A 13,986-nucleotide genomic window follows, 5' to 3' on the forward strand; every position below is an offset into this window, starting at 1 on the left:
TCAGTGTTTAAGCAAAACTATTATTAAACATTTATTTTAATAAGAAAAGGTTTAACATTACATATCTCGAAAGAAGAGAAAACACGCAGATGTCTTTAAAATTTTTCAATAAATGTTTAGTTTGGCCCACGATTTAGTCCCATAGATACTTTATTTATCCTGAAGGAAATTCCAAATCTTAATCTGAATCAGAATGAGTTCTATTCACTCTTACGTCACAAAACCGGCAGACGTTCGGAAACATGCGGATGACGACTTCCTACGGGCTCTGTTGGCGAAAGTAACTCTGACAAAATCTGGGAAAACTGAGAAAATGGTCAAATTTTCTTCATCTAGATGTCATTGTATTCTTTCTTTTTTCCTTTTATAGATTATCTATTAATTTATGTATTAAAATTTGTCTAACTTATAAAAACATGAAGATGAAATGACGACATCGATGGTGCGATGAGAGTCACGTCCCACATGGAAAGAGAGCGTATCGTAACGTTGAAGCTTGCATCTATAGTGTGACCCTGACAGCCTGCTCTCCGTCTCAGTCTCTGCCTCAGTCTGTGTCTCAGTCTGTGTTTGTGTCCTCATTTGTGAGTAAAGTACAGTTAGATACTTTCTCCGCACTGTCGCGTTTTTCTCGGTATTGGCCCGTGCCGTTTCCCGTGCGGTTGCCACGTTGGACTCTCCATAAACAGCAGGTCGTCTTTGCTGTGGAAAAATCGATGTTTGAGAAATGAGAGCTGCACTTAGGGACCGGAGCCGAGACGAGAGGCACGAGAGGCTCAGGAGCCATGCAAAAACACACGGCAAATCAATGGAGCTCTCACTGCAGATACAGCTGTCTCTCCTCCTCTGCACGGACGGGTATTTATAGAGTCCAGTCTCAAAGTTCTGCCTCTGAAAATTTGTTTTTAAGTAAACACTTCAAACACTGTGAAAATAACTAGAAAGCTCCAATATTACGCAAAATGGACTCTTGTAAACTTTAAATCATGTGGTTTCCTCCTCAAAAACAGACCTGGAGTTATGTTTTGTTTCATTCACACATGTTTGAGTAAGTTCACAGCTTCTTTTACCTTTAGTTCAGTAGAGATTGTCAATTTCATCATGAGGTGGAACAGAGGGAATCGTAACCTCTTAGGATCTGTTGTCCACATACATGTCCAACACATTTTGGGTTGTTCAGGCACTTCATAAATAGGTTTTGCAAATTATTTTTGAATTGTGACTGTGTTGTGTTCCCTCAAAATTGATTAAAATATTATTCAATTTAAAGCTGTGCAATAAATTGAATTTTGATTTCGATTTGTGTGTCAAACGATCTCCAAACTCATATAATCGAATTGAAATTAAGTTTATTTTGGGATTTTTTAATATAAATAAGTATATTTATTGTAGAACACCTGGATTTATAGCTTATTTTGGATACATTTATGTTTTTCTATGCCTTATTGCATGTTCAAAGTATGCTTTAAGGTTCATATTTGTAGGCTATATTTATTTTCAGTTTGAAAGTTTTGCGTAAACCTTTTAGGACATTTGTACAATACTTTTTTCTGTATTGTTTTGAAAGTTGTAGTAATTATCTAAAATCTAACTAATGACCCTAAATTTGTGAAAATTACTCGAGAAATTATGAGAATAAGTCATTTTATTTCCCATGTTTAACCTTAAAGATTCATTGTGTAACTTTTCCACCGAATGCTTTTCTTTTAGGAGATGTTGATGCTTTGTAAATGAATGTTTTATATATCATGACTGAGTTTGACTTAAGATGCTTTTTGTGATACGGTCAAACTATTTTTGTATTTAATAGAATGTTTTTTATGTAAATATCTAAACTCTTTTTTTCTCGTTGTAGAGTGGGATAATCTCACTGGGTGACCTCACTTTGGGAGAAGAACCCTAACCCATTCGCTGTGTTCGATTCGCCTTCTGAATCGGTTTTCTGAGGAAGTTGCCTAGCGACACGCAATGAAAAACTCCTTTTTCGGGATGGCACGACTTGGACCTCGGTCGTGGAAAAAGTAGATTGAACAAAGATTTCGAGTGGCTACGCCCTCTGTGATGTGTAAATATGAAGTGTTTTCATTGTGTTTGGACACTTTGGTGATTTAAATGACAGTTTCAGTCACTCGTATCACTGCAGAACTTTACTGTGTCTGTATCACTGCCTGTGGGTTTGGTGGTCTGTGTTGTGGTGAGGCCAATATTGAACAAATACTTGATTTAACACGCATTAATGTCTCTATGGTTGTAACAGAACAGAAATTATACCATAAAATGAAGTGCAAATTTTAAAAATTTAATTAAATTAATTAAAGTGGCAGTTTTCATAAGATGAGAGAATAGTCATAATCATAATCCACATAGTCCGACACACGAAACATAATAATACACTTTAAGCTCGGACGTGACGTCAAATCTGAGGTCCAATCGGGAGTCAGAAGATAATCAAACACAGAGTATGAGCACCTGGGCTGGCAACTATTTTGTATACTGTAGTCCAAAGCAAGAAAAATATCTGATGAAGGCATTTGTTGCTGAAACGTTATTTAAAAATAAAAGAAAAAAGCTTTCGGACATCATCACAGCATTTGCACATCTACAAGAACTTTGGTGTGTGTTTTCTGTTTCATTTGATACGTTATATTTGGACATAATTTTTCTCATCAAGAATAAAGTCCATTTCATGTAATCAAATGTTCTGATCTGCTCCAAAGTCTGTGCTCTCACCTCATTGTCGCGATCCTTCTCCAGGAAGTGTCTTGCCACGTGGCTGGGCAGGATGTTCCTCAGCATGTTCTCGTTGTGCTCCCTCAGCTCCTTCATCTCGTTGATCTCCTCCTTCGCCTGGACCCTCCACAAGAAATCCAACCTCGCAGTGTACTCCAACTGAGAAACACAGAGAACAGAGGAGAGCGTCAGAGGAATAGAGGAACAGAGGAGCAGAGGAGAAGGTCAGAGGAGCAGAGGAGAAGGTCAGAGGAGAGGGTCAGAGGAACAGAGGAGAGGAGCAGAGGAAAGGGTCAGAGGAGGAGATGGTCAGAGGAGCAGAGGAGAGCACCAGTTGAGAGTTGGCTCCAAATTTGCAGTGGAGAGCACATGTAAACTCAAATGAATGATTCATGTAAATGATCCATTACAGATGGAGGCACCAGTGTTACTACGTCTGTCACCACAGCGGCTTCATCTCCATCATGCTGTTACAGAAGATATGAGGAGAAACTTTAGACCAAGAACCCTAAAAAACGGCTAAATCAACCATATGTTAAAGATGTACTATGCAACTTGTCTAGTGAAGAGCACACCACCTGCAGCACAGTGGTTCAGTGGCCAGCACTCACAGCAAAAACACTGTGGGTTCAACTTTCAAACTCCCAGGGGCTTTCTGTTTGTGCCTTGGATGTTTCCTCCTGTGTCCTTGTGGTCAGTTTCCCTCATCCACCTGAGGCCCAGTCCACACTAGTACATATTTGAATCATTTTTGTTGTGGATGTAGTGTTTGTTCACACTAATCCGATGGAAAATGACTCCAGAGACGGAACAATCTGGTGCCGCCAGCTCCCACGAATTCGTCTAAGTACAGATCTGATCCGGCACCGTGTGGACGCCTGAAAACACTGATACTCTGATGTAGGTCTATGCACCACTGATATCATGATTTTCTGGTTGCTGTATAAGAAAAGAGGTGAGGACCACAAGAGCGTTTTCTGAAGGTTTAATACAAACACACAGAGCTCTGGCTCTACTGCCGACATGCAACGACAGAGAGAGTGAGCCTCAGGAACGGACAGTTTTTATACACTGTGGTGGACAACAGGTGTGAGGCTCATGTCAGACAGAGTGATCAAGACATGGTCAAGCAACAACTGTAGTCATAAAGGTGCACTGTGACAAGTCAACTTTAGCAACAGCAAATGGTCTATTGGGGTCCATAAACATTCCTTAACGTAATTTTAGGAAATAACAAACTTCTTCTCCTATTCTTTACATGAAGCTTGTTTGTCCTTCAACTAACATAAAAAAACACATGCCATCAACCATGTAGCTAATTCACCGCCAAAACGTGAAGAGGCTAGAATATATTCATATAAATGGTCTGTGCGTACGACCTGCAGATGTATAATCTCTAAAAAGTTTCACATGAACCACCTCCAGTGCAATAGAAGCACAGAAGAGACTCACCATCAGCAGAACACCCCTCTGTCACAGAAAGAACACTCATATTCCACAGTTTCAGTCGTGTCCTTTAGTCCAACACAAGCTGTAAAACTGTAAAAAGCCGTAAAACGTAAACAAATATGCTCAAAGCTGTGTGGATAGGAGAGGCTTGCGGACATAGAAACGACATGTCTGGACACAGATCGTTTCCGATACGGTGAAACGCTGGTTTGTTTCAGTGTAAATGTGGTCTAAAACAAGCTCAGTGCAACTAATGTAGACTTGACCAAGACCAGCTCAGCATCTGGAGATGGGTCCACTGCTCCTGAGAAGACCCAGCAGCACCGAAGGACGGGTCAAATGCAGAGGACTTACTTTCTACGAGACAATAAAGTGGACTTGAACTTACCGTATTTTCCGCACTATAGGGCGCGCTCTTAAGCCTCCAACCCCATCAAAAAAACGACTGCGCGCCCCACAATCCAGAGCGCCCTATACACGAATCCACTCGGGTGTCCCAGCACGACTTCAGTAAACTACAAATCCGCAAACGCGCACGGAGCAGACAGCGACCGCACAGAGAAACACACCCACAGCCACACTCGTCACTCCACGCCGACGAGGAACGGAACGAAGAAACGAACCGAAAAAGCGAGCGCAATGTGCCGCTTCTGGACACGACTGAACAACTGAGTCACTGCGAACACGCCGACAATCCGTTGGTCCCAGACAGCACCCTCCCTACACGCCACAACTGAACAAAGCCCAGAGTCACCGTGAACGAACGAACAAACAAAACCACTCACCCATCACACTGTTGTGTTTCCTTTAAAGTCCGGTTTGGTTTATTTGTGAAAAAAGTTTGAAAACAGACCATTCTATGACAGTGCGTCTTATAATCCAGAGCGCCTAATAGTGCGGAAAATACGGTAACCTGGTTGATTTCAAGATGAAGACCTTTGCGTCAAAATAGTCACTACCAGAACATTTTCCCCTTTAAAGCTAAAAACATGAGCCTGACAGACAAACAGGTCACAGGGTGCAGTAGTTTGACCACAGTGTTATTCGACCCACACATTTAACTTGTACAAACCTTTCCCACTGAAATGAAAAGTACATCCGATCAATACTAAGCCCCAATACTGTAAGTCATGTTCCATTTATAGATGAGCACACGGTCATTATGATGCAGACAGTACACACAGTCCTCTCAGAGTGCTTTATTTTAGGCCTTTTTCCCCAATCAGGAAATAGATGCACGATTAAACCTGATCATTATCTTTATGAACACAGCGCATTAACACGGGAGCCGCCAAGTGTCCCCGAGCTGCGGCGCTTTTACATCACCTCTCACATCGGTGGTTTCAATTAAACACAAATGAACAGGCGCACGGAAGCACACGACGGACGGGCTTTAATAAACATGTGTTTGTGCTCCACGAGGTACAGACGAGAGGAGCAGAGGAGAGGAGCAGAGGAGAGGAGCAGAGGAGAGGAGCAGAAGATTAGAGGATTAGAGGAGCAGAGGAGAGGAGAAGAGGAGAGGAGGAGAGGAGAGGAGAAGAGGGGAGGTTGCAGAGGAGCAGAGAAGGAGTAGAGGAGAGGGTCAGAGGAGAAGAGAGGCAGAGGAATAGAGAAGTAAAGGAGCAGAGGAGTAGATGAGCAGAGGAGTAGAGGAGAAGAGGAGCAGAGGAGAGGAGCAGAGGAGAGGAGCAGAAGAGTAGAGAAGTAGAGGAGAAGAGGAGTAGAGGAGAGGAGTAGAGGAACAGAGGAGGAGAGGGTCAGAGGAGCAGAGAAGAGGAGTAGAGGAGTAGAGGAGCAGATAAGTAGAGGAGCAGAGGAGTAGAAGAGTAGAGGAGAAGAGGAGCAGAGGAGAGGAGGAGAAGAAGAGAGGAGCAGAGAGAGGAGCAGAGGAGCAGAAGAGAGAGGAGCAGAAGAGAGGAGCAGAGGAGGAGAGGAGCAGATAAGTAGAGAGCAGAGGAGTAGAAGAGTAGAGGAGAAGAGGAGCAGAGGAGAGGAGGAGAAGAAGAGAGAGGAGCAGAAGAGAGGAGCAGAGGAGCAGAGGAGGAGATAAGTAGAGGAGCAGAGGAGTAGAAGAGTAGAGGAGAAGAGGAGCAGAAGAGAGGAGGAGAAGAAGAAGAGAGGAGCAGAGGAGTAGAGGAGAGGAGTAGAGGAGCAGAGGAGTAGAAGAGTAGAAGAGAAGAGGAGCAGAGGAGAGGAGGAGAAGAAGAGAGGAGCAGAAGAGAGGAGCAGAGAAGAGGAATAGAGGAGCAGAAGAGAGGAGTAGAGGAGCAGAGGAGCAGATAAGTAGAGGAGCAGAGGAGTAGAAGAGAGGAGGAGAAGAAGAGAGGAGCAGAGGAGTAGAGGAGAGAAGCAGAGGAGAAGCTTAGAGGAGCAAAGGAAAGGATCAGAGGAGCAGAGAAGTAGCGGAGCAGAGGAGTGGAGGGGATAATCAGAGGAGCAGAAGAGAAAAGGAGAAGGTCAAAGGAGCAAAGGAGAGGAGCAGAGGAGAAGGTCAGAGGAGAGGAGCAGAGGAGCACAGGGTCAGAGGAGCAGAGGAGAGGGTCAGATGTAATTTGAGGAGATCTCCAAAGCCTGACCTGCTGTCCGTGGTAGAAGACGGCCAGGAGGAACATGGCCATGAGAAGAAGAGATGTTTCTTTGGTCCCCAAGAAGTTCCTACAACAACAACAAACAGAAAAACACATCATTTTGGGAAACATCAGAACTTTTAAGTGTAAGACGTGGAGATGTGGACAAAATAGTGTCTTTTTTCTGTTATTCTGAAGCAGTCTAGACAAGGACTCCCTCACTTCCTTCACTACCTGACTGTGTCTCCTAGGCTCCTAGCACCTCCAGCATGTCCTAGGTCTTCCTTGGGACCTCCTCTGATAACAATAATGTAAATACGACATTTATGATATCCAAATGTGATTGTAAATGTTTTGTTTGAGACCAAAGAAAAATAAGTGGAGAGTGTTCAGTTCCAGTCAAATGAAGCTCATGGAGGCTTACAGTTATTAATCTGGAGCCAAGCTAGAGTCAATTTGTCCAAGGTAACACTATTGCCATCTGCACCACTGGTTTAGGAAGATTTAGCAATATTTTACCTTAAATTCAGTAGAGATTGGTAATTCCAGGGCAGAAATAATCCAAATGATTCTAGTGAAGGTGTATGGAGTTTGTAAAAACAGTAGAGCACTTCCTGTAATACCACATGGGTCCGTGTCCCATCCGTTCTTCTGAATTTCAATTAAAACAATAAAATTGGAGAAGAGTTTGTTATTTCATTATTCAGTTTTTGTTTAGTTTCTTTTAAATACCACTAATCAAAAAACAGTTTCAGTGCTTGTTTTAATTTTGATATTTTATTTTCTCTTGACTCCACAGAACTATAATAAAAATATTTTTTTTATTATAGATCCATGGTCGACACTGCTGCAGAACTTGCGGGGCAAATAAACCAGAGAGAATAAAATAAATATCAAAATTAAAATAGGCACAGAGACTTGAAATGCAATATTGGAAATAGACACTAAAACAGAATAATGAAATAACAAAGTGTTTTCTCATTTTATTGTTTTTCATTCATCCATCTAAGAGAAAAATTCTAGCCTAAAGATGCAGGAATTACAGAAGCCCTGAGCAGCAAAAGACACAAAAAAAAAAAAAAAAAAAAAAAAAAAAAAGAATAGAGGCACTTCATTTGGGTGTTTTTTTTTTTTTTTTTTTTTTTTTTTTCAGAAAAAAAAAAAAAAAAAAAAAAATTGTCTTCATTTTTATTGAATTTATTATTATTTTTTTTTCATTTTGCACCAACAACTCAACTGTGGTTCACACTTAGACTCTGGAGTGGTAAGTGGTAGTTTTTTTTTTGTTTTTTTTTCTCAGCCACATCAACCAGCCGTCAGAAAAAAAAAAAAAAAAAAAAAAAGTCACCACAAAAAACACAAGAGATTTTTTTTTTTTTTTTTTAGAAATGTTTGTGCAAAATGGAAGGAAAGGAAAACTTTTTTTTTTTCTCTTGCCACTCAGGGGTTCCGTAAGGGTTTGTGTGTTAAACATGTGTGAATGAAAAAAAACAACAATAAAAACACAGCTCCAGGTCTGTTTGTGATGAGGAAACCACATTCTAACATTAATCTGAATCCGTGTATCATTCGTTCATTCGTTTTTCAATATAAAACCAAAAATAAGAAAACGAAAAAACAACAGTTTTCTTTGCTATTTGTCTCCAAAACCAAAATGAAAAAACAGATAATGATTCGTTTTTTCAGTTTTCGATTTTGTGTTTAAATGAAGAATGGAAAAAACGGATAACGGCCGTTTCCCGTTTACGTGACTTCCGTGACTGCGATGCCGAACTTTTGCACCGCGTACGGACTGAACCAGGACTGATCCAGGTCCGAGACCAGACCGGGACTAGAGCGGGACCAGAGCGGGACCAGACCGGGACCAGAGCGGGACCGGGGCGGACTCCGAGCTTTGACTCTGAGCCTCCGCGGGGTCCAAGCCTCAGCTTCGAGCTCCGGCCCTGCCGTGGGCTCTGAGCCTCCGATCTGGTCTCGGTCTTGTCTCGGTCTTGTCTCGGTCTTGTCTCTGTCTCAGGCCCGCTCTGGTCCCGGTCTGGTCCCAGTCTCAGTAGCGCTCTGGTCCCGGTCTGGTCCCGGACCTGGTCCATTTGAACCAAAAGCTCTTAGTTGGGTTAGTTTTCGATGGTGTGAAAGCGTCAGTTGGATGCTTTGCACCACCTCGGAACCAGACCGGAGTAGCCCGTCCGGACCTGTAGTGCACAGCGCATTCTCACTTTCCCCGCACGGAACCAGCGCGGACCGCTGGTCTCGGTCTCAGTTCCGCTCTGATCCCGCTCTGGTCCCCGGTCTCAGTTCCACTCTGATCCCGGTCTGGTCTCGGACCTGGATCAGTCCTGGTTCAGTCCGTACGCGGTGCAAAAGTTCGGCATCGCAGTCACGGAAGTCACGTAAACGGGAAACGGCCGTTATCCGTTTTTTTCCATTCTTCATTTAAACACAAAATCGAAAACTGAAAAAACGAATCATTATCCGTTTTTTCATTTTGGTTTTGGAGACAAATAACAAAGAAAACTGTTGTTTTTTCGTTTTCTTATTTTTGGTTTTATATTGAAAAACGAATGAACGAATGATACACGGATTAATCTGCACTCTCAATATCAAACAAATAAACAAATCATTCATACAGACTCGTGTGTAGCTGTTTAGTTGTGCGTGTGACTCAAGCCCCGGGGTCTAAACAAATCAAGTCATTCAAGTCAATGGACCGAGCTCAATGGCACATGTCTCCAGATTAACCTCGCCCGACTCCCTGCCCATTGAACATGTGCAGAAGTGCTCCATTCTCCTGCCGACACTCGCAAATGCACGTGAGGTCTTGTGTGTCATGTGACCATTTGATGTATTATTTATGTGCTCCCCCTCGGATTAATCATACGTAAACACTGACTCAACTTATATTCATACGTCGATGATGCACAAATTTACATCTCCACAGTGGCGGAGTTAACAATTTGGGGGCCCTAGGCGAGTTTCAGTTTGGGGCCCTCACTATAATACACTGTTTTGTTCTATTTTTTAGTGTTTATTGTCTGTTTTTCCCCATTGTTCTTGAGACACACATCTTTATTTGAATTATGGTGGATTGGAAACTTGTCTTATTAGTTCAGTCGTCTACTAGAAAAACAGAGATGAAAGTAGTTTTATTTTTTTGCGAGTACGATAACATTTTTGTTTACATCCATTATATATAATTACACTATGATTATGTTCAAATTAGGGTCAAGCTGACTCATCCATTCTAACGTGAAAGGGGCAAATGTTTTGACAGTAAAACTAGATTTGACAATCAGATTCTATTTTGATGGTGTTTTTCGGTTGTTTAAAAGTAAAACTACTCTCGTTTAATGTCATATTGAGAGAAAATCAAATTGCTCTGAGGCCTCAGCCATTACATGCATCCAGAATTTCGGACTTACAGTCATCGGGCAACGCATACTGGGAAGGATCACCTGAAAAAGTGAGCATCAAACCGCCATGTTTGTTTTTCCCAGTGGGTCTGAGTGCGTCTATTGTCAAAGTCGATCTTTTCAAGTCTTTTGAACCGTATCGCTTTTGTTTCTGGTTCTGATATTGTCATATTTTGGTTCTGGGATTCGGACATCGTAATTGTGTGGTTGTTGGATCCTAACAGCAGAAAACGGGCTTGGGAAGTTTGCGAACTCCATTCCATTTCCATTCTATACGGAACTGAAAAATAGTGAAAGGTGAAGGCGATGGGCAGGATTGATCCACAGGAAGGACGAAATAGGAAACCTTTGACTGCCTAAATCATCCTGAGTTTGGAGCGAACATTTTGTATGTGGAGCGACAACAAAGCAAAATGTGTTTGTAAAGTGAGAGGTTTAGAAGACAAACAGGCTGAGCTCACACTTTCTTGTTCTTTTGGTTTTACAGCAACATCATGACTTGGTCTATTTGCAGTGGAAGGTGTTTCTTGGTGATCAGCTGGTGCCTTTCGCTTTGGCCTTGGGTTTTTAAATTTTTGACCAAGGTTGAGCGAGTGATCGGGATTTTGCTTTGTCGGCGCTCCACATATAAAATGTTCGCTGCAAACTCGAGATGATTTCTTAGGCAGCCAAAGGTTTCTTTTTTTTCATCCTTTCTGTGGATCAATCCTGCCCATCACCTTCACCTTTCACAACAACAGTTTGAACAGAGGTTTACAGTCACACAGATCTGATTCCCTTTTGCAGTTAAGGAGTTTGCAAACTTCCGAAGCCTATTTCTTGAGCCGTTTTCCACTGTTAGGACATCCAACAACCACACAATGACGATGTCTGAATCCCAAAACTAAAATATGACAATACCAGAACCAGAAACAAAAGAGATATGGTTCAAAAGACTTGAAAAGATAGACTTTGACAATAAATCAAGCATGGCAATTTGATGCTCACTTTTTGGAGGATCCTTCCCAGTATGCATCGCGACATGACCGGAAGTCCGAAATTCGGGATCCATGTATTGTTTGGGGGCCCCTCCAGGTTCGGGGGCCCTAAGCAGCCAACTAATTTGCCTAATGGTAGCACCGCCTCTGCATCTCCCCTCTCAGTCTCTCTCCAACTGCCTCATCGATCTTCAAACCTGGTTATCGTCCAACTTCCTCAAATTCAACACCAATAAAACAGAGCTCATGGTTTTGCCACCAGACCACTGCTCCAGAAGGTTGAAGATTTGGTGCTCAAAATCCATGGCAATGACCTCCGCCCCTCCCCAACAGTCCGCAACCTGGGCATCAAACCTCTCCTTTGAAACCCACATCAAATCAGTCACAAAATCTGCCGTTTACCACCTCCCACCTCCGTCGATCTCTCCTGGACTCGGTTCCTCAAACACTTATTCACTCATTTATTAACTCCTGCTTAGACTATTGCAACCGCGTCCTGTCCGGGATTTCCCAAAAGCTTCTGGACATACAGCCAAAACTCTGCAGCCAGGATCGTCACTAACACCGAGCCCTGGCAACACATCACCCCCAACTCTCGTCCACATGAACCTGCTTCCTATAAAATACGAGATCCAGTACAAGATTCTTCTCCTCACCTACAACCTCCTCCTCAACTCCACGCCCAGGCCCCTCAGAACCTCTCAAACTTGCTCCAAACCCACACACCCTCCGCTCCTCCTCTTCCTCCTCGTCTCAGCTCACTGTTCCCCGCTCCAGGTTGTGGACCACGGAAGACAGAGCGCTTTGGCTGTCTTGAAAACCGCTAAAAAAATGTTATATAAATGGAAGGTATTATCATTATTATTAATCAGAGTGAGAGGAGCTAGAGCGGAGCCGGAGCTAACGATTAAAAAGCTCATTTTAAGACACCCGAAGGACTTTGAGCTGAGAAAATAGGTAGAAATCGCCACAAAATTTGACATTTTTTATCGCAGTAAGTGCCCTGTCAGCCGAACACGAGCAGTTTGTGATTATATTATGCTCTAAGAGAAAAATTCTTTCTGGGCCAGAGGGATTTTTTTCGCTGAAGTTCCAGTGAGTGTCCACTACGTCAACTCCAGACAGCTACAGGCAGCAACACTCAGTCCAGTTATTCTAGTAGCTCCACGGTGTGAGTCTCTGCAGAGCGGTGTTTGTGCCACATGACCCGGTCACATGACTCGGTGCTGTCAGAGGAAAGGTCGTAGTGCATTCGTGGTCGGCCTGGGGGTGGGATTTCTCACCTCTGTGTCATGTGACCAGAGCAAAGGCCAAACCTGCTGACACCTCCACAACAAACCTCCACAACTCCACTCAACTCATCATGGCCTACTGCAGTATCTGTGGTACTTTTACTGCTGTACTTTTAGTGAGGTACTTTAACTGTTGTACTTTTACTGTAGCTTTTTTACTGCGGTAATTTTACTGTATTACTTTTACTGTATTACTTTTACTGTAGTACTTTTACTGTATTACTTTTACTCTGGTACTTTTACTGTGGCACTTTTACTGCAGTACTTTTACTCTGGTACTTTTGCTGTAGTACTTTTACTGCGGTACTTTTATCATAGTACTTTTACTGCGATACTTTTACTGCAGTACTTTTACTGTGATACTTTTGCTGTAGTACTTTTACTGTTGTTCTTTTACTGCGGTACTTTTACTGTAGTACTTTTACTGTATTACTTTTACTGTATTACTTTTACTCCGGTACTTATACCATAGTACTTTTACTGCGGTACTTTTTCTGTAGTACTTTTACTGTGGTACTTTTACTGTGGTACTTTTTCTGTAGTACTTTTACGGTAGTACTTTTATTCTGGTACTTTTATGGCAGTACTTTTACTGTTGTTCTTTTACTATGATACTTTTACTGTGGTACTCTTACTGTAGTACTTTTTCTGGAGTTCTTTTACTGTGGTACTTTTGCTGTAGTACTTTTACTGTGGTACTTTTACTGCAGTACTTTTATTGTATTCCTTTTACTGCGGTACTTTTTCTGTAGTACTCTTACTGTAGTACTTTTTCTGGAGTTCTTTTACTGTGGTACTTTTGCTGTAGTACTTTTACTGTGGTACTTTTACTGCAGTACTTTTACTGTAGTACTTTTACAGTGGAACTTTTACTGCGGTACTTATACCATAGTACTCTTACTGTAGTACTTTTTCTGGAGTTCTTTTACTGTGGTACTTTTGCTGTAGTACTTTTATTGTGGTACTTTTACTGTTGTTCTTTTACTATGATACTTTTACTGCGGTACTCTTACTGTAGTACTTTTTCTGGAGTTCTTTTACTGTAGTACTTTTGCTGTAGTACTTTTACTGTGGTACTTTTACTGCAGTACTTTTACTTTAGTACATTTACTGCAGTACTTTTACTGCAGTATTTTACTGTGGTACTTTTACTGTTGTTCTTTTACTATGATACTTCTACCGCGGTACTCTTACTGTAATACTTTTTCTGTGGTACTTTTGCTGTAGTACTTTTTAGTCTTTTGGTCCTAGTCTACTTTTGGTTCAATCCAGGTTTAGTCCTGGTCTGGTCCTGGTCTGGTTCTGGCCTGGTCCTGGTCTAGTCCTGGTCTAGTCCTGGTCTAGTCTCTGTTACTGTGTGTTGTGGTGGACAGTCCTGGTTTAGCCCTCATCCTATCCTGGTCTAGTTCTGGTTCACTCCTGGTTTGGTCCTGGTCTAGCCCTGGTCTAGTCGTGGTCTGGTCCTGGTCTAGCCCTGGTCTAGTCGTGGTCTGGTCCTGGTCTAGCCCTGGTCTAGTCGTGGTCTGGTCCTGGTCTAGGCCTGGTCTGTTCTTGGTCA

General features: G+C 42.3%; 1 protein-coding gene across 1 annotated transcript in view; it reads right to left on the minus strand.

The window, feature by feature from the left end:
* Positions 1–13,986, minus strand: part of adcy8 (adenylate cyclase 8 (brain)) — a 150,147-nt gene that overhangs the window by 13,085 nt on the left and 123,076 nt on the right. Inside the window, 2 exon segments of the mRNA XM_055151450.1 lie at positions 2,731–2,889; positions 6,759–6,837. Coding sequence (XP_055007425.1) covers positions 2,731–2,889; positions 6,759–6,837 — 238 coding nt within the window.

This window comes from Boleophthalmus pectinirostris, unplaced genomic scaffold (assembly GCF_026225935.1).
Source record: "Boleophthalmus pectinirostris isolate CB_2022bp ecotype Guang Dong unplaced genomic scaffold, ASM2622593v1 HiC_scaffold_16, whole genome shotgun sequence".
In the NCBI taxonomy this organism is placed as follows: domain Eukaryota; kingdom Metazoa; phylum Chordata; class Actinopteri; order Gobiiformes; family Gobiidae; genus Boleophthalmus; species Boleophthalmus pectinirostris.